At 49.5% G+C, this 19,048-nt stretch overlaps 1 protein-coding gene across 1 annotated transcript in view; it reads right to left on the bottom strand.

The window, feature by feature from the left end:
• Positions 1-2,190: 2,190 nt before the first annotated feature.
• Positions 2,191-19,048, bottom strand: part of CD81 (CD81 molecule) — a 57,101-nt gene continuing 40,243 nt past the window's right edge. The window contains exons 3-8 of the mRNA XM_038764609.1: positions 16,926-17,023; positions 13,318-13,392; positions 13,128-13,232; positions 7,931-8,029; positions 4,551-4,637; positions 2,191-2,624 (exon numbers count right to left, since the gene is read on the bottom strand). Coding sequence (XP_038620537.1) covers positions 2,562-2,624; positions 4,551-4,637; positions 7,931-8,029; positions 13,128-13,232; positions 13,318-13,392; positions 16,926-17,023 — 527 coding nt within the window. The 3' untranslated portion in view covers positions 2,191-2,561. The remainder of the gene's footprint in view (positions 2,625-4,550; positions 4,638-7,930; positions 8,030-13,127; positions 13,233-13,317; positions 13,393-16,925; positions 17,024-19,048) is intronic.

Below are 19,048 nucleotides of genomic sequence, written 5' to 3'. Positions count from 1 at the left end.
AAGATGGCAGCGGGGGGCGTCTAGAGTGGAGCAGGGCAAGGCTGGAAGCGGGGAGGCCGGAGAAGAGGCCGAGGCAGGGTGGACGGCTGCCCGTGGGCAAGGAGAACGGGCGGGATTGAAGGACGGAAGAAGGAGAAGCAGCGTGGCCCAATGGGTAGAGCCCGGACTTGAAACTCAGAAGGACCTGGGTTCTAATCCCACCTCCGCCTCTTATCTGCTGTGTGACCCCGGGTGAGTCACTTTTTCACTTCTGTGGGCCTCGGTTCCCTCATCTGGAAAATGGGGATGGAGACCGTGAGCCCCCCGTGGGACAAGCTGACCACCTTGTATCTCCCCCAGCGCTTGGAACAGTGCTTGGCACATAGTAAGCGCTTAACAAATACCACTATTATTATTATAATCCCGGCTCTGCCCCTTGTCAGCTGTGTGACTTTAGGCAAATCACTCAATTTTTCTGGGCCTCGGGTCCCTCATCTGGAAAATGGGGATGGAGACCGTGAGGCCCCCGTGGGGCAACCTGACCACCTTGTATCTCCCCCAGCGCTTAGAACAGTGCTTGGCACATAGTAAGCGCTTAACAAATACCACTATTATAATTATTATTATTATTATTATAATCCCAGCTCTGCCACTTGTCAGCTGTGAGACTTAAGGCAAGTCACTTAACTTTTTTGGGCCTCGGTCCCTCATCTGGAAAATGGGGTTGGAGACCGTGAGCCCCCCGTGGGACAACCTGACCACCTTGTATCTCCCCCAGCGCTTGGAACAGTGCTTGGCACATAGTAAGCGCTTAACAAATACCACTATTATTATTATTATTATTATTATTATTATTATTATTATAATCCCGGCTCTGCCGCTTGTCAGCTGTGTGACTTTAGGCAAGTCACTTAACTTCTCTGGGCCTCAGTTCCCTCATCTGGAAAATGGGGATGGAGACCGTGAGCCCCCCGTGGGACAAGCTGACCACCTTGTATCTCCCCCAGCGCTTAGAACAGTGCTTGGCACATAGTAAGCGCTTAACAAATACCACTATTATAATAATAATAGTAATTATTATTATAATCCCAGCTCTGCCACTTGTCAGCTGTGAGACTTAAGGCAAGTCACTTAACTTTTTTGGGCCTCGGTCCCTCATCTGGAAAATGGGGTTGGAGACCGTGAGCCCCCCGTGGGACAACCTGACCACCTTGTATCTCCCCCAGCGCTTAGACCAGTGCTCAGCACCTAGTAAGTGCTTAATAAATACCCTCATCATTATTATTATTTCCTGTGCCTCAGTTCCCTCATCTGTCAAATGGGTATGAAGCCTGTGAGCGCCACGTGGGACAACCTGATCACCTTGGATTTCCTCCAGTGCTAAGAACAGTGCTTGGCACCTAGTAAGCACTTAACAATACCATCATCATAATTATTATTCTCTGGGCCTCAGTTTCCTCATCTGTCAAATGGGGATGGAGACCGTGAGCCCCCAGTTAAGTGCTTAACAACATTATCATTATCATTATTCTCTGGGCCTCAGCTCCCTCATCTGTCAAACGGGGATGAAGACTGTGAGCGCCACGCGGGACAACCTGATCTCCTTGGATCTCCTCCAGCGCTTAGAGCAGTGCTTTGCACATAGTAAGCGCTTAACAAATGCCATTGTTATTATTATTATTATTAACAAATACCAACGTTATGATTATTAATGACGAGGACGATGATGGGGTGCAAAGCCTTGGGAGCAGGAGGGAGGCCGGTGGTGGTTGGGGGTTGTCCGTCCCTCCCGCCCCCCGCCCCATCCGTCGCCACAACCACCATCCGCTCGGCTTTGGGTTTCCAACGACTTTTAATTTTTGTTTGTATTCAGCGAGGGTGGGGGGCACTGGGGAGGGAGGGGGGCGTCTCCCAAGGCCCCCCCCTTGGCAGGGACCACTTGGGAGACGACCCCAACAGACCCGGGGATCCGGCGGGTGGGCATTTGGCAGGCAGCGAGCTGGGGCTAGCGGGGGGGATGCCCGGGCCGGGTCGGGGGCAGCGGGCGCAGCGGGGCGAGGGCACCGGGCGGCCCGGAGATGATGGGGGGGCGGCCGGGGGGGGCTTGGGGGGCAGAGACTGTGGGGTAGGGACCGTCTCTATATGTTGCCAGCTTGTACTTCCCAAGCGCTTAGTACAGTGCTCTGCACACAGTAGGCGCTCAATAAATACGATTGATTGATTGATCGATTGATTGATTGATTGATTGAGACCCCCGCCCTCCTCAAGGCCTTCAGAGCCCACCCTCCTCTCCTCCCCTGGACCTCCAGGCCCAGAGGATGGGCCACCGGTCACCCTGGCCCCGTCCTCTCCCCGCCGTGCCCCTTCCCCGGGACGTTTTGGGCCCGAACGGCCCGAGCCCGGGGGTCCGGCCCGCGGCGGGCAGCGCGGTGGGGCGGGCGGGCGGGCAGGCGGGCGCTTCTCTATAAAGGGGACCGGAAAAGGCCGGTAGGAAGGCTGAGGGTGGTCTGGTGATGGGGGTGAGGCGACATCCTCTACGCCCGGGCGGGCCGGCCCGGGCCCCGCCGGCCCCCGGCGAGCGCTCAGTACACCGAGCTGTTGCGGATCCCACAGCACAGCACCATACTCAGGATCATCTCGAAGATCTGGGGGGGGGACACGGGATGGGGGGGGGGGGGGGGGGACACACGTCAGCAGCCCCTCCCCGGGACCCCCACCCCACCGTGCCCCCGGCCCGCCGGCCTCGCCTCTGGGGAGGGGGCTGACTGACTGGGGGCAAGGGGACGCTGGGCGAGGGAGGGCTGGGCATGGGGTTGGGGGTGTGGGCAGGGGAAGGCTGGGGAGGGGAGAGGGGGTGGGCAAGGGAGGATTGGGGAGGGGCCGGGGGGTGGGCAGGGAAAGACTGGGGAGGGGCCTGGGGGTGGGCAGGGGAAGATTGGGGACGGGGTTGGAGGTGGGCAGGGGAAGATTGGGGAGGGGCCAGGGGGTGGGCAAGGGAGGATTGGGGAAGGGGTTGGAGGTGGGTAAGGGAGGATTGGGGAGGGGCCAGGGGGTGGGCAAGGGAAGATTGGGGAGGGGGCTTGGGGGTGGACAGGGAAAGATGGGGAGGGGGCTGGGGCTGGGCAAGGGAAGATTGGAGAATGGCTAGGGGTGGGCAAGGGAAGATTGGGGAGGGGGTTGGGGGTGGGCAGGGAAAGATTGGGGAGGGGCTTGGCAGTGGGCAGGGAAAGACTGGGGAGGGGCTTGGCGGTGGGCAAGAAAAGATGGGGAGGGGGCTGGAGGGGGGCAAGTAAAGACTGGGGAGGGGTGAGGGGGTGGGCAGGGGAAGATTGGGGAATGGCTAGAGGTGGGCAAGGGAATACTGGGGAGGGGCGAGGGGTGGGCAAGGGAATACTGGGGAGGGGCGAGGGGTGGGCAAGGGAAGGTTGGGGAGGGGGTTGGAGGTGGGCAAGGGAGGATTGGGGAGGGCAGGGGAAGATTGGGGAGGGGGCTGGGGGTGGGCAAGGGAAGATTGGGGAGGGGGCTTGGGGGTGGGCAAGGGAAGATTGGAGAATGGCTGGGGTGGGCAAGGGAAGATTGGGGAGGGGGCTTGGGGGTGGGCAGGAGAAGATTGGGGAGGGGCTTGGGGGTGGGCAGGGAAAGATTGGGGAGGGGCTTGGGGGTGGGCAGGGAAAGATTGGGGAGGGGCTTGGCGGTGGGCAAGAAAAGATGGGGAGGGGCTGGAGGTGGGCAAGTAAAGACTGGGGTGGGGTGGGGGTGGGCAGGGGAAGATTGGGGAACGGCTAGAGGTGGGCAAGGGAAAACTGGGGAGGGGCGAGGGGTGGGCAGGGGAAGACTGGGAAGGGGGTTGGAGGTGGGCAAGGGAGGATTGGGGAGGGGCCGGGGGTGGGCAGGGGAAGATTGGGGAGGGGCCAGGGGGTGGGCAGGGGAAGATTGGGGAGGGGGTTGGGGGTGGGCAGGGGAAGACTGGGGAGGGGGCTGGGGGTGGGCAAGGGGGGACTGAAGAGGGGGCTGAGGGTGGGGCAAGAGAGGATTGGGGAAGGGTTGGGAGGGGGTCAAAAGAAGCAGTGTGGCTCAGTGGAAAGAGCCCGGGCTTGGGAGTCAGAGGTCATGGGTTCTAATACGGCTCCGCCGCTTGTCAGCTGGGTGACTTTGGGCAAGTCAATTCACTTCTCTGGGCCTCAGTTACCTCATCTGTAAAATGGGGATTAATAATAATAATAATAATAATAGTATTTATTGAGCACTTACTGTGTGCCAAGCACTGTTGTAAGCACTGGGGAGGTTACAAGGGGATCAGGTTGTCCCACGGGGGGCTCCCAGTCTTCATCCCCATTTTCCAGATGAGGGAACTGAGGCCCAGAGAAGTGAAGTGACTTGCCCAAAGCCACCCAGCTGACAAGCGGCGGAGCCGGGATTTGAACCCATGACCGTTGACTCCCAAGCCCGGGCTCTGCACACAGTAAGCGCTCAATAAATACGATTGATTGATTGATTTCCACTGAGCCCCACCGCTGTTCTGGCCGGGTGAGGCGGGGGCGTTCCCCACAGCCCCCCAACCCCCAACTCACCATGATGACGGCCACCACGATGGCGGCGATTCCGATGAGGTACAGTTTCCCCGAGAACAGCTCGTCGATTTTCTGGTGACAGTTACTCTGAGGGATGGGGAGAAGGGACATAATAATAATAATAATAATAATAATAGCGTTTATTAAGCGCTTACTATGTGCCAAGCACTGTTCTAAGCACTGGAGAGGTTCCAAGGTGATCAGGTTGTCCCACGGGGGGCTCACAGTCTTCACCCCCATTTTTACAGATGAGGGAACTGAGGCCCAGAGAATAATAATAATAATAATGATGGCATTTATTAAGCGCTTACTATGTGCCAAACACTGTTCTAAGCGCTGGGAAGGTTACGAGGTGATCGGGTTGTCCCACGGGGGGCTCACAGTCTTCATCCCCATTTTACAGATGAGGGAACTGAGGCCCAGAGAATAATAATAATAATAATAATGATGGCATTTATTAAGCGCTTACTATGTGCCAAGCACTGATCTGAGTGCTGGGGAGGTTACCAGGTGATCAGGTTGTCCCACGGGGGGCTCACAGTCTTCACCCCCATTTTTACAGATGAGGAAACTGAGGCCCAGAGAATAATAATGATAATAATGATGGCATTTATTAAGCGCTTACTATGTGCCAAGCACTGTTCTAAGCACTGGGGAGATTACAAGGTGATCGGGTTGTCCCACGGGGGGCTCACAGTCTTCATCCCCATTTTACAGATGAGGGAACTGAGGCCCAGAGAAGTGAAGTGACTTGCCCAAAGTCACACAGCTGACAAGTAGGGGAGCCGGGATTTGAACCCATGACAGGGGACCCCCAGCAATCTGGGGGGAAGGGGGGAGGGCGGGGAAATGGGGAGGGGGTACGGACCCCAGGCCCTTAGAGGATGGGCACTGTCAGCTCATTGCGGGCAGGGAATGGGTCTGTTTAGTGTTACTTTATACTCTCCCAAGCGCTTAGTACAGCGTTCTGCATGCAGTAAGTGCTCAATAAATGCGACTGAATGAATGAATGCATGGACACACACACATCTAGCCAGTCCTCTAGACTGTAAGCTCCTCGCAGGCCGGGAATGGGTCTGTTTAGTGTTACTTTATACTCTTCCAAGTGCTTAGTACAGTGCTCTGCATGCAGTAAGCGCTCAATAAATACAACTGAATGAATGAATGAATGAATAAATGAATAAGGTTTTGAAGTGGAGGGGAGCATTGCCCTCTCCCAGGCGCTTAGCACAGTGCTTGGCACACAGTAAGTGCTCAATAAATACGAATGAGTGAATGAATGAGTGAATGAATGAATAAGGTTTTGAAGTAGAGGGGAGCACTGTTTTCTCCCAGGCGCTTAGCACAGTGCTTGGCACACAGTAAGCGTTCAATAAATACAACTGAATGAATGAATGAATACGGTTTTGAAGAAGAGGGGAGCACTGTCCTCTCCCAGGCGTTTAGTCCAGTGCTCTGCACATAGTAAGCGCTCAATAAATACACCTGAATGAATGAATGAAGAAGGTTTTGAAGTAGAGGGGAGCAGTGTCCTCTCCTGGGAGCTTAGTCCAGTGCTCTGCACATAGTAAGCGTTCAATAAATACACCTGAATGAATGAAGAAGGTTTCGAAGTAGAGGGGAGCAATGTCCTCTCCCGGGCGCTTAGTCCAGTGCTCCGCACATAGTAAGCACTCAATAAATACACCTGAATGAATGAATGAAGGTTTTGAAGTAGAGGGGAGCACTGTCCTCTCCTGGGCGCTTAGTCCAGTGCTCTGCACATAGTAAGCGTTCAATAAATACACCTGAATGAATGAATGAAGAAGGTTTTGAAGTCGAGGGGAGCACTGTCCTCTCCCAGGCGCTTAGTCCAGTGCTCCGCACATAGTAAGTGCTCAATAAATACACCTGAATGAATGAATGAAGAAGGTTTTGAAGTAGAGGGGAGCACTGTCCTCTCCTGGGTGCTTAGTCCAATGCTCCGCACATAGTAAGCGCTCAATAAATACACCTGAATGAATGAACCCACAGCACCTGGATATATATATATATATATATATATACAAACACACACACACACACACACATATATATGTGTGTGTGTGTGTGTGTTCATTCATTCAATCATATTTCTTGAGCGCTTACTGTGTGCAGAGCACTGGACTAAGCGCTTGGGAAGTACAAGTTGGCAACATATAATGAATGTTAATGAATATAATGAATAAATGAATGAATGAATGAATAAGGTTTTGAAGTAGAGGGGAGCACTGTCCTCCTCTCCCAGGCGCCTAGTCCAGTGCTCTGCACATAGTAAGCGCTCAATAAATACACCTGAATGAATGAATGAAGAAGGTTTTGAAGTAGAGGGGAGCACTGTCCTCTCCCGGGCACTTAGTCCAGTGCTCGGCACGCAGCGCTCAATAAATACGATTCAATGAATGAATGAATGAACACCACACACACACACACACACCCCCACTCCCTTGGATTCATTCATTCATTCAATCGTATTTATTGAGCGCTTTCTGTGTGCAGAGCGCTGTACTAAGCGCTTGGATCCGTCTCCCAGTCCGGCCCCCTCCCCGAAAAAGCGGGGACCCCCCTCCCTCGTCACGGGGCTCGCCCCTTCATTGATTCATTAGTTACCTATCTATTCTATTTATTTTATTTTGTATGTTTGGTTTTGTTCTCTGTCTCCCCATTTTAGACTGTGAGCCCGCTGTTGGGTGGGGACCGTCTCTCTAGGCTGCCAACTTGGACTTCCCAAGCGCTTAGTACAGTGCTCTGCACACAGTAAGTGCTCAATAAATACAACTGATTGATTGATTGATTGATTCATTGAATGAATGAACGAATCAGGGACTGTCTCACTAGGTTGCCAAATTGGACTTCCCAAGCGCTTAGTACAGTGCTCTGCACACAGTAAGCGCTCAATAAATACGATTGATTGATTGATGCATTGAATGAATGAATGAATCAGGGACTGTCTCTCTAGGTTGCCAACTTGGACTTCCCAAGCGCTTAGTCCAGTGCTTTGCACACAGTAAGCGCTCAATAAATACGATTGATTGATTGATTCATTGAATGAATGAATGAATCAGGGACTGTCTCTCTAGGTTGCCAACTTGGACTTCCCAAGCGCTTAGTCCAGTGCTCTGCACACAGTAAGCGCTCAATAAATACGATTGATTGATTGAATGAATGAATGAATCTTTATTAATACGTACGACAGAATGAAGGAAGGAATGAACGGACTTGTCCTTCCCAAGCGCTCAGTCCAGCGCTCTGCGCACAGTAGGCGCTCAATAAATCCAATGGAATGAATGAGTGGATGAAGGCGGGACCCCAGGGGTGCCCGAGGGGGGCAAGGGGCGGGGACCCCCGCCGTTGGACCTTACCGTGAACAGAACCAAGCTGGCACTGCCATCGGGGCACAGGTTCTTTTGGGTGAGGGTGACGGTCAGAGTGCTCAGGACGTCCGCTCCGCAGCAGTGCAGCTGGAACAATAAGAACAACGAGCAATAATGAGGGCGTTTGTTAAGCGCTTACTATGTGCCAAGCACTGTATTAAGCGCTGGGATGGATACAGGGTGATCGGGTTGTCCCACGGGGGGCTCACAGTCTTCATCCCCCTTTTACGGATGAGGCACAGACAATAATCATCATCGTCATCATCAATCGTATTTATTGAGCGCTTACTATGTGCAGAGCACTGTACTAAGCGCTTGGGAAGTACAAACTGGCAACATAGAGAGACAGTCCCTACCCAACAGCGGGCTCACAGTCTAAAAGGGGGAGACAGAGAACAAACCAAACATACTGACAAAATAAAATAAATAGAATAGATATGTACAAATAAAATAAATAAATAAATAAATAGAGTAATAAATATGTACAAACACATATATATATATACAGGTATATATATATACATATATATAATCATCATCAATCGTATTTATTGAGTGCTTACTGTGTGCAGAGCACTGTACTAAGCGCTTTTACAGATGAGGGAACTGAGGCACAGACAATAATAATAATGATGGCATTTGTTAAGCGCTTACTATGTGCCAAGCACTGTTCTAAGCGCTGGGATGGATACAAGGTGATCAGGTTGTCCCCCGTGGGGCTCACAGTCTTCATCCCCTTTTTACAGATGAGGCACAGACAATAATAATAATGATGGCATTTGTTAAGCACTTACTACGTGCCAAGCACTGTTCTAAGCGCTGGGATGGATACAAGGTGATCAGGTTGTCCCACGGGGGGCTCACAGTCTTCACCCCCCTTTTACAGATGAGGGAACTGAGGCACAGAGAATAATAACAATGATGGCATTTGTTAAGCGCTTACTATGTGCCAAGCACTGTTCTAAGCACTGGGGAGGCTACAAAGTGATCAGGTTGTCCCACGGGGGGCTCACAGACTTCATCCCCATTTTACAGATGAGGGAACTGAGGCTCAGAGAAGTGAAGTGACTTGCCCAAAGTCACACAGCTGACAGATGGCAGAGCAGGGATTCGAACCCATGACCTCTGACTCCCAAGCCTGGGCTCTTTCCACTGGGCCACACTGCTTCTCTAAAAATAATAATAATAATAATAATAATGACGGCTGTGAGCCCGTTGTTGGGTAGGGACCGTCTCTAGATGTTGCCAACTTGTACTTCCCAAGTGCTTAGTACGGTGCTCTACACACAGTAAGCGCTCAATAAATACGATTGAATGAATGAATGAATGAATCTTTATTAATAAGTACGACAGAATGAAGGAAGGAATGAACGGACTTATACTTCCCAAGCGCTTAGTACAGTGCTCTGCACACAGTAAGCACTCAATAAATACGATGGAATGAATGAATGAATCTTTATTAATAAGAAGTATGACAGAATGAAGGAATGAACCAAATTGTCCTTCCCAAGCGCTTAGTCCAGTGCTCTGCGCACAGTAAGCGCTCAATACGATTGAATGAATGAATGAATGAATCTTTATCAATAAGTACGACAGAATGAAGGAAGGAATGAACCAAACTGTCCTTCCCAAGCGCTTAGTCCAGTGCTCTGCACACAGCAAGCGCTCAATACGATTGAATGAATGAATGAATGAATCTTTATCAATAAGTACGACAGAATGAAGGAAGGAATGAACCAAACTGTCCTTCCCAAGCGCTTAGTCCAGTGCTCTGCACACAGCAAGCGCTCAATAAATACAACTGAATGAATGGATGAATCTTTATTAATAAGTACGACAGAATGAAGGAATGAACCAACCTGTCCTTCCCAAGCGCTTAGTCCAGTGCTCTGCACACAGTAAGCACTCAATAAATACGCTTGAATGAATGAATGAATCTTTATTAATAAGTATGACAGAATGAAGGGAGGGATGAACCAACCTGTCCTTCCCAAGCGCTTAGTCCAGTGCTCTGCACACAGTAAGCGCTCAATAAATACGCTTGAATGAATGAATGAATCTTTATTAATAAGTATGACAGAATGAAGAAAGGAATGGACCAACTTGTACATCCCAAGCGCTTAGTCCAGTGCTCTGCACACAGTAAGCGCTCAATAAATGCGATTGAATGAATGAATGAACATTTATTAATAAAAGTACGACAGAATGAAGGAATGAACCAACTTCTACTTCCCAAGCGCTTAGTCCAGTGCTCTGCACACAGTAAGTGCTCAATAAATACTATTGAATGAATGAATGAATCTTTATTAATAAGTACGACAGAATGAAGGAAGGGATGAACCAAGTTGTACTTCCCAAGCGCTTAGTACAGTGCTCTGCACACAGTAAGTGCTCAATAAATACGATTGATTGTGTATATATACATGTATATATACATATATACATGTATATATGTACATATATACATGTACATATATCGCTCCCACGGCTTCAACTATCACCTCTACGCTGATGACACCCAGATCTACATCTCTGCCCCTGCTCTCTCCCCCTCCCTCCAGGCTCGCATCTCCTCCTGCCTTCAGGACATCTCCATCTGGATGTCCGCCCGCCACCTAAAGCTCAACATGTCGAAGACTGAGCTCCTTGTCTTCCCTCCCAAACTTTGTCCTCTCCCTGACTTTCCCATCTCTGTTGACGGCACTACCATCCTTCCCGTCTCACAAGCCCGCAACCTTGGTGTCATCCTCGACTCCGCTCTCTCATTCACCCCTCACATCCAAGCCGTCACCAAAACCTGCCGGTCTCAGCTCCGCAACATTGCCAAGATCCGCCCTTTCCTCTCCATCCCAACCGCTCCCCTGCTCGTTGAAGCTCTCATCCTATCCCGTCTGGACTACTGCACTAGCCTTCTCTCTGATCTCCCATCCTCGTGTCTCTCTCCACTTCAATCCATACTTCATGCTGCTGCCCGGATTATCTTTGTCCAGAAACGCTCTGGACATATCACTCCCCTCCTCAAAAACCTCCAATGGCTACCGATCAATCTGCGCATCAGGCAGAAACTCCTCACCCTGGGCTTCAAGGCTGTCCATCCCCTCGCCCCCTCCTACCTCACCTCCCTTCTCTCCTTCTACTGCCCAGCCCGCACCCTCCGCTCCTCCACCACTAATCTCCTCACTGTACCTCGCTCTCGCCTGTCCCGCCATCGACCCCCGGCCCACGTCATCCCCCGGGCCTGGAATGCCCTCCCTCTGCCCATCCGCCAAGCTAGCTCTCTTCCTCCCTTCAAGGCCCTGCTGAGAGCTCACCTCCTCCAGGAGGCCTTCCCAGATTGAGCCCCTTCTTTCCTCTCCCCCTCGTCCCCCTCTCCATCCCCCCGCCTTACCGCCTTCCCCTCCCCACAGCACCTGTATATATGTATATATGGTTGTACATATTTATTACTCTGTTTATTTATTTATTTATTTATTTTACTTGTACATTTCTATCCTACTTATTTTATTTTGTTGGTATGTTTGGTTCTGTTCTCTGTCTCCCCCTTTTAGACTGTGAGCCCACTATCGGGTAGGGACTGTCTCTATGTGATGCCAATTTGTACTTCCCAAGCGCTTAGTACAGTGCTCTGCACATAGTAAGCGCTCAATAAATACGATTGATTGATTGATTGATTGATGTATATATGTATGTATATATATGTATATATATATACATGTATATATATATATATACATGTATATATACACAATATATACACAATCAATTGTATTTATTGAGCACTTACTGTGTGCAGAGCACTGTACTAAGCGCTTGGGAAGTCCAAGTTGGCAACATATAGAGACAGTCCCTACCCAACAGTGGGGTCACAGTCTGAAAGGGGGAGACAGAGAACAAAACCAAACATACTAACAAAATAAAATAAATAGAATAAATGAATGAATGAATAGAATGAATGAATAGGGACCGTCTCTATCTGTTGCCGACTTGGATTTCCCAAGCGCTTAGTCCAGTGCTCTACACACAGTAAGCGCTCAATAAATACGATTGAATGAATGAACGCCAGCCTCACACATCCACAAGAGCCCGGCCCCTCGTCGTGGGTGTCCAACAGAAAATCAATCAATCAATCGTATTTACTGAGCGCTTACTGTGTGCAGTAGACTGTGAGCCCACTGTCGGGTAGGGACCGTCTCTATATGTTGCCAACTTGTCCTTCCCAAGCGCTTAGTACAGTGCTCTGCACACAGTAAGCGCTCAATAAATACGATTGATGATGATGATGATGATGACAGGGGTCTGGTCTTATCGCGTCGCCGCCCCCCCCCCCCCCGCCCCCTCCATCATCATCATCATCATCATCAACTGTATTTATTGAGCGCTTACTATGTGCAGAGCACTGTACTAAGCGCTTGGGAAGTACAAATTGGCAACATATAGAGACGGTCCCTACCCAACAGTGGGCTCACAGTCTAAAAGGGGGGAGACAGAGAACAAAACCAAACATACTAACAAAATAAAATAAACAGAATAGATATCATCATCAATCGTATTTATTGAGCGCTTACTATGTGCACAGCACTGTACTAAGCGCTTGGGAAGTACAAATTGGCAACATATAGAGACAGTCCCTACCCAACAGTGGGCTCACAGTCTAATAAATATGTACAAGTAAAATAAATAAATAAATAAAAAGAGTAATAAATATGTACAAATATTGTACATATATATATATTGTACAATGTATATGTATATATGTACATGTATATATTGTACATATACAAATATATTGTAGGGTAGGGACCGTCTCTATATGTTGCCAACTTGGACTTCCCAAGCGCTTAGTACAGCGCTCTGCACACAGTAAGCGCTCAATAAATACCATTGAATGAATGAATGAATTCTGTCGTACTTATTAATAAAGATTCATTCATTCATCCAGTCGTATTTATTGAGCCCTTCCCGTGTGCAGAGCACTGGACTAAGCGCTTGGGACGTACAAGTTGGTTCATCCCTTCATTCTGTCGTACTTATTGATAAACATTCGTTCATTCAGTCGCATTCAATCTGGTCCAGCGCTCAGAAAGGTGCTCGGCACGTAGTGAGCGCTCAGCAAATACCGCCGCTGTGATGATTCCCTCCCCCGGGTGGGGAAACCGAGGCCCGGGGAGGGCGGCGGGGCCGGTACCGTCTCGTGGAAGGTCTTGACGACGGCTTTGGCGTTGGTGGTGTCCTCCTCCATCACGGCCTGGGTCAGCGCCTGGTCGTAGAACTGCTTCACGTCCTTGGCGATCTGGGGGGGTCAGGGGTCAGGGGTCAGAGGTCAGTGCGGGGGTTAAGGGGGGTGTCCCGGGGTGGGCGGGGGGGGGGGGTCTTACCTGGTCCTTGTTGACGAAGCCCCAAATCCCCGCGGCCACCTCACAGGCGAACAGGATCACCAGACACGTGAAGAACTGGGGATAATAATAATGATGGTATTCGTTCATTCATTCAATCGTATTTATTGAGCGCTTACTGTGTGCAGAGCGCTGGATTAAGCGCTCGGGAAGTAATGATAATAGTGACGGCATTTACTAAGCGCTTACTATGTGCCAAGCACTGTTCTAAGCGCTGGGGAGGTTACAAGGTGATCAGGTTGTCCCAAGGGGGGCTCACAGTCTTCATCCCCTCGTCCCCCTCTCCATCCCCCCCGTGAAGAACTGGGGATAATAATAATGATGGTATTCGTTCATTCATTCAATCGTATTTATTGAGCGCTTACTGTGTGCAGAGCGCTGGACTAAGCGCTCGGGAAGTAATAATAATAGTGACGGCATTTACTAAGCGCTTACTATGTGCCAAGCACTGTTCTAAGCGCTGGGGAGGATACAAGGTGATCAGGCTGTCCCAAGGGGGGCTCACAGTCTTCATCCCCTCGTCCCCCTCTCCATCCCCCCCCCGTGAAGAACTGGGGATAATAATAATGATGGTATTCGTTCATTCATTCAATCGTATTTATTGAGCGCTTACTGTGTGCAGAGCGCTGGACTAAGCGCTCGGGAAGTAATAATAATAGTGACGGCATTTACTAAGCGCTTACTATGTGCCAAGCACTGTTCTAAGCGCTGGGGAGGTTACAAGGTGATCAGGTTGTCCCAAGGGGGGCTCACAGTCTTCATCCCCTCGTCCCCCTCTCCATCCCCCCCGTGAAGAACTGGGGATAATAATAATGATGGTATTCGTTCATTCATTCAATCATATTTATTGAGCGCTTACTGTGTGCAGAGCGCTGGACTAAGCGCTCGGGAAGTAATGATAATAGTGACGGCATTTACTAAGCGCTTACTATGTGCCAAGCACTGTTCTAAGTGCTGGGGAGGTTACAAGGTGATCAGGTTGTCCCAAGGGGGGCTCACAGTCTTCATCCCCTCGTCCCCCTCTCCATCCCCCGCCGTGAAGAACTGGGGATAATAATAATGATGGTATTCGTTCATTCATTCAATCGTATTTATTGAGCGCTTACTGTGTGCAGAGCGCTGGACTAAGCGCTCGGGAAGTAATGATAATAGTGACGGCATTTACTAAGCGCTTACTATGTGCCAAGCACTGTTCTAAGCGCTGGGGAGGATACAAGGTGATCAGGTTGTCCCAAGGGGGGCTCACAGTCTTCATCCCCTCGTCCCCCTCTCCATCCCCCCCGTGAAGAACTGGGGATAATAATAATGATGGTATTCGTTCATTCATTCAATCGTATTTATTGAGCGCTTACTGTGTGCAGAGCGCTGGACTAAGCGCTCGGGAAGTAATGATAATAGTGACGGCATTTACTAAGCGCTTACTATGTGCCAAGCACTGTTCTAAGCGCTGGGGAGGTTACAAGGTGATCAGGTTGTCCCAAGGGGGGCTCACAGTCTTCATCCCCTCGTCCCCCTCTCCATCCCCCCCCGTGAAGAACTGGGGATAATAATAATGATGGTATTCGTTCATTCATTCAATCGTATTTATTGAGCGCTTACTGTGTGCAGAGCGCTGGACTAAGCGCTCGGGAAGTAATAAAAATAGTGATGGCATTTACTAAGCGCTTACTATGTGCCAAGCACTGTTCTAAGCGCTGGGGAGGTTACAAGGTGATCAGGTTGTCCCAAGGGGGGCTCACAGTCTTCATCCCCTCGTCCCCCTCTCCATCCCCCGCCGTGAAGAACTGGGGATAATAATAATGATGGTATTCGTTCATTCATTCAATCGTATTTATTGAGCGCTTACTGTGTGCAGAGCGCTGGACTAAGCGCTCGGGAAGTAATAAAAATAGTGATGGCATTTACTAAGCGCTTACTATGTGCCAAGCACTGTTCTAAGCGCTGGGGAGGATACAAGGTGATCAGGTTGTCCCACGGGGGGCTCACAATCTTCATCCCCTCGTCCCCCTCTCCATCCCCCCCATCTTCCCTCCTTCCCTTCCCCACAGCACCTGTATATATGTATATATATATTTGTACAGATTTATTACTCTATTTATTGATTTTACTTGTCCATATCTATTCTGTTTATTTTATTTTGTTAGTAGGTTTGGTTTTGTTGTCTGTCTTCCCCTTCTAGACTGTGAGCCCGCTGTTGGGTAGGGACCGTCTCTATGTGTTGCCGACTTGGACTTCCCAAGCGCTTAGTCCAGTGCTCTGCACACAGTAAGCGCTCAATAAATACGATTGATTGATTGATCCCCGTTTTACAAGTACAAGTAAGCGCTTACTCTGTGCCAAGCACTGTTCTAAGCGCTGGGGAGGTTACAAGGTGATCAGGTTGTCCCACGGGGGGCTCACAATCTTCATCCCCGTTTTACAGATACAAGTTGTTGAGCGCTTACTATGTGCCAAGCACTGTTCTAAGCGCTGGGGAGGTTCCAAGGTGATCAGGTTGTCCCACGGGGGGCTCACAGTCTCCACCCCCATTTGACGGATGAGGGAACTGAGGCTCAGAGAAGGGAAGTGACTGGCCCAAAGTCACCCAGCTGACAAGTGGGGAAGCCGGGATTTCAATCAATCAATCGTATTTACTGAGTGCTTACTGTGTGCAGAGCACTGAGGGATTTGAACCCATGACCTCTGACTCCAAATAATAATAATAATAATGGCATTTATTAAGCGCTTACTATGTGCAAAGCACTGTTCCAAGCGCAGGGGAGGTTACAAGGTGATCAGGTTGTCCCACGGGGGGCTCACAGTCTTCACCCCCATTTGACGGATGAGGGAACTGAGGCGCAGAGAAGGGAAGTGACTGGCCCAAAGTCACCCAGCTGACAAGTGGGGAAGCCGGGATTTGAACCCATGACCTCTGAATCCAAATAATAATAATAATAATAACAATAATAATGGCATTTATTAAGTGCTTACTATGTGCAAAGCACTGTTCTAAGCACTGGGGAGGTTACAAGGTGATCAGGTTGTCCCACAGGGTCTCACTGTCTTCATCCCCATTTGACGGAGGAGGGAACTGAGGCCCAGAGAAGGGAAGTGACTGGCCCAAAGTCACCCAGCTGACAAGTGGGGAAGCTGGGATTTGAACCCATGACCTCTGACTCCAAATAATAATAATGGCATTTATTAAGCGCTTACTTTGTGCAAAGCACTGTTCTAAGCTCTGGGGAGGTTACAAGGTGATCAGGTTGTCCCCCGGGGGGCTCAGAGTCTACAACCCCATTTGCAGATGAGGGAACTGAGGCCCAGAGAATAATAATGATAATAATGGTGGTATTTGTTAAGCGCTTACTATGTGCAAAGCACTGTTCTAAGCGCTGGAGAAGTGAAGTGACTTGCCCAGAGTCACACAGCTGACAACGGGCAGAGACGGGATTTGAACCGATGACCTCTGACTCCAAAGCCCGGGCTCTTTCCACTGAGCCACGCTGCTTCTCTTATTACACATTCGCACATAGTAAGCGCTTAACAAATGCCATTATTATTATTATTATTATTATTATTATTATTATTATTATTATTATGTAGCAACTTACCGTGCCCAGCAGGCATTGCGACTCCTGGATGGCCCCGAAGCAGCCCAGGAACCCGACGAACATCATCACGGCCCCGACGGCGATGAGGATGTAGATTCCTGGTCGGGGGGAAGCGGGACATATTTACTGTTCTATTTATTTTATTTTGTTACTATGTTTTGTTTCGTTGTCCGTCTCCCCCTTCTAGTTCGTGAGCCCGCTGTTGGGTAGGGACCGTCTCTCTATGTTGCCAACTTGTACATCACAAGCGCTTAGTACAGTGCTCTGCACACAGTAAGTGCTCAATAAATCCGATTGAATGAATGAATTCTATTTATTTTATTTTGTTAATTTGTTTTGTTGTCTGTCTCCCCCTTCTAGCCTGTGAGCCTGTTGTTGGGTAGGGACCGTCTCTAGATGCTGCCAACTTGGACTTCCCAAGCACTTAGTACAGTTCTCTGCACACAGTAAGCGCTCAATAAATACGATTCAATAAATGAACGAATGAACTCTATTTATTTTATTTTGTTAATATGTTTTGTTTTGTTGTCTGTCTCCCCCTTCTAGACTGTGAGCCCGCTGTTGGGGAGGGACCATCTCTCTATGTTGCCAACTTGTACTTCACAAGCGCTTAGTACAGTGCTCTGCACATAGTAAGTGCTCAATAAATACGGTTGATTGAATGAATGAATTCTATTTATTTCATTTTGTTAATTTGTTTTGTCGTCTGTCTCCCCCTTCTAGCCTGTGAGCCTGTTGTTGGGTAGGGACCATCTCTCTATGTTGCCAACTTGTACTTCCCAAGCACTTAGTACAATGCTCTGCACACAGTAAGCGCTCAATAAATATGATTGAATGAATGAATGAATTCTATTTATTTTATTTTGTTAACGTTTTGTTTTGTTCCCCGTCTCCCCCTTTTAGACTGTGAGCCCACTGTTGGGTAGGGAACGTCTCTAGATGTTGCCAACTTGTAATAATAATAATAATGATGGCATTTGTTAAGCGCTTACTATGTGCAAAGCACTGTTGTAAGTGCTGGGGAGGTTACAAGGTGATCAGGATGTCCCACGGAGGGCTCACAGTCTTCATCCCCATTTGACAGATGAGGGAACTGAGGCCCAGGAAATAATAATGATGGTATTTGTTAAGCGCTTACTAGGTGCCAAGCACTGTTCTAAGCACTGGGGAGGATACAAGGCGAACAGGTTGTCCCACGGGGGGCTCACAGTCTTCATCCCCATTTGACAGACAGGATAACTGAGGCTCAGAGAATCAATCAATCAATCGTATTTATTGTGTATTTAAGTGCTTGGGAAGTACAAGTTGGCAACATATAGAGACAGTCCCAACCCAGAGAAGTGAAGTGACTTGCCCAAAGTCACACAGCTGGCAATTGGCGTAGCTGGGATTTGAACCCAAGACCTCTGACTCCAAAGCCCGGGCTCTTTCCACTGAGCCACGCTGCTTCTCTTGTACTTGAACTTGTACTTCCCAAGCGTTTAGTCCAGTGCTCTGCACACAGTAAGCGCTCAATGAATACGATTGGATGAATGAATGAATGAGAGGAGGCAGGCTAAGGGATGGGGGTCAAAGTCAGGGGCGGGGTGAAAGGTCAAGGGTCAAGCCAGGATGCCGGGAGGCCGCCGGGGGATGAAGGACGTGAGGTTGGGAGAGGGGACAAGTGGCCTGCTTTAGTGTCAAGATCCTGGGATTGGGGGTCAGAGGTCATTTATTCAATAGTATTTCATTCATTCAATTGTATTTATTGAGCGCTTACTGTGTGCAAAGCACTGTACTAAGCGCTTGGGAAGTCCAAGTTGGCAACTTGACGGTCCCTACCCAACAGCGGGCACACAGCAGCGTGGCTCAGTGGAAAGAGCCCGGGCTTCGGAGTCAGAGGTCATGGGTTCAAATTTCGACTCCGCCCACTGTCAGCTATGGGACTATGGGCAAGTCACTTCACTTCTTTGTGCCTCAGTCACCTCATCTGTAAAAAGGGGATGAAGACTGGGAGGCCCCCGTGGGACAACCTGATCACCTTGTAACCTCCCCAGCGCTTAGTACATAATAAGCTGAATAAATGCCATCATTATGATTATCGAGTGCTTACTGTGTGCAGAGCACTGTACTAAGCGCTTGGG

The sequence above is a fragment of the Tachyglossus aculeatus genome, chromosome 22 (assembly GCF_015852505.1).
Source record: "Tachyglossus aculeatus isolate mTacAcu1 chromosome 22, mTacAcu1.pri, whole genome shotgun sequence".
Taxonomy (NCBI): domain Eukaryota; kingdom Metazoa; phylum Chordata; class Mammalia; order Monotremata; family Tachyglossidae; genus Tachyglossus; species Tachyglossus aculeatus.
The sequence above is the reverse complement of the archived record's forward strand: the minus strand, read 5'-3'. Positions and strand labels throughout refer to the sequence as shown.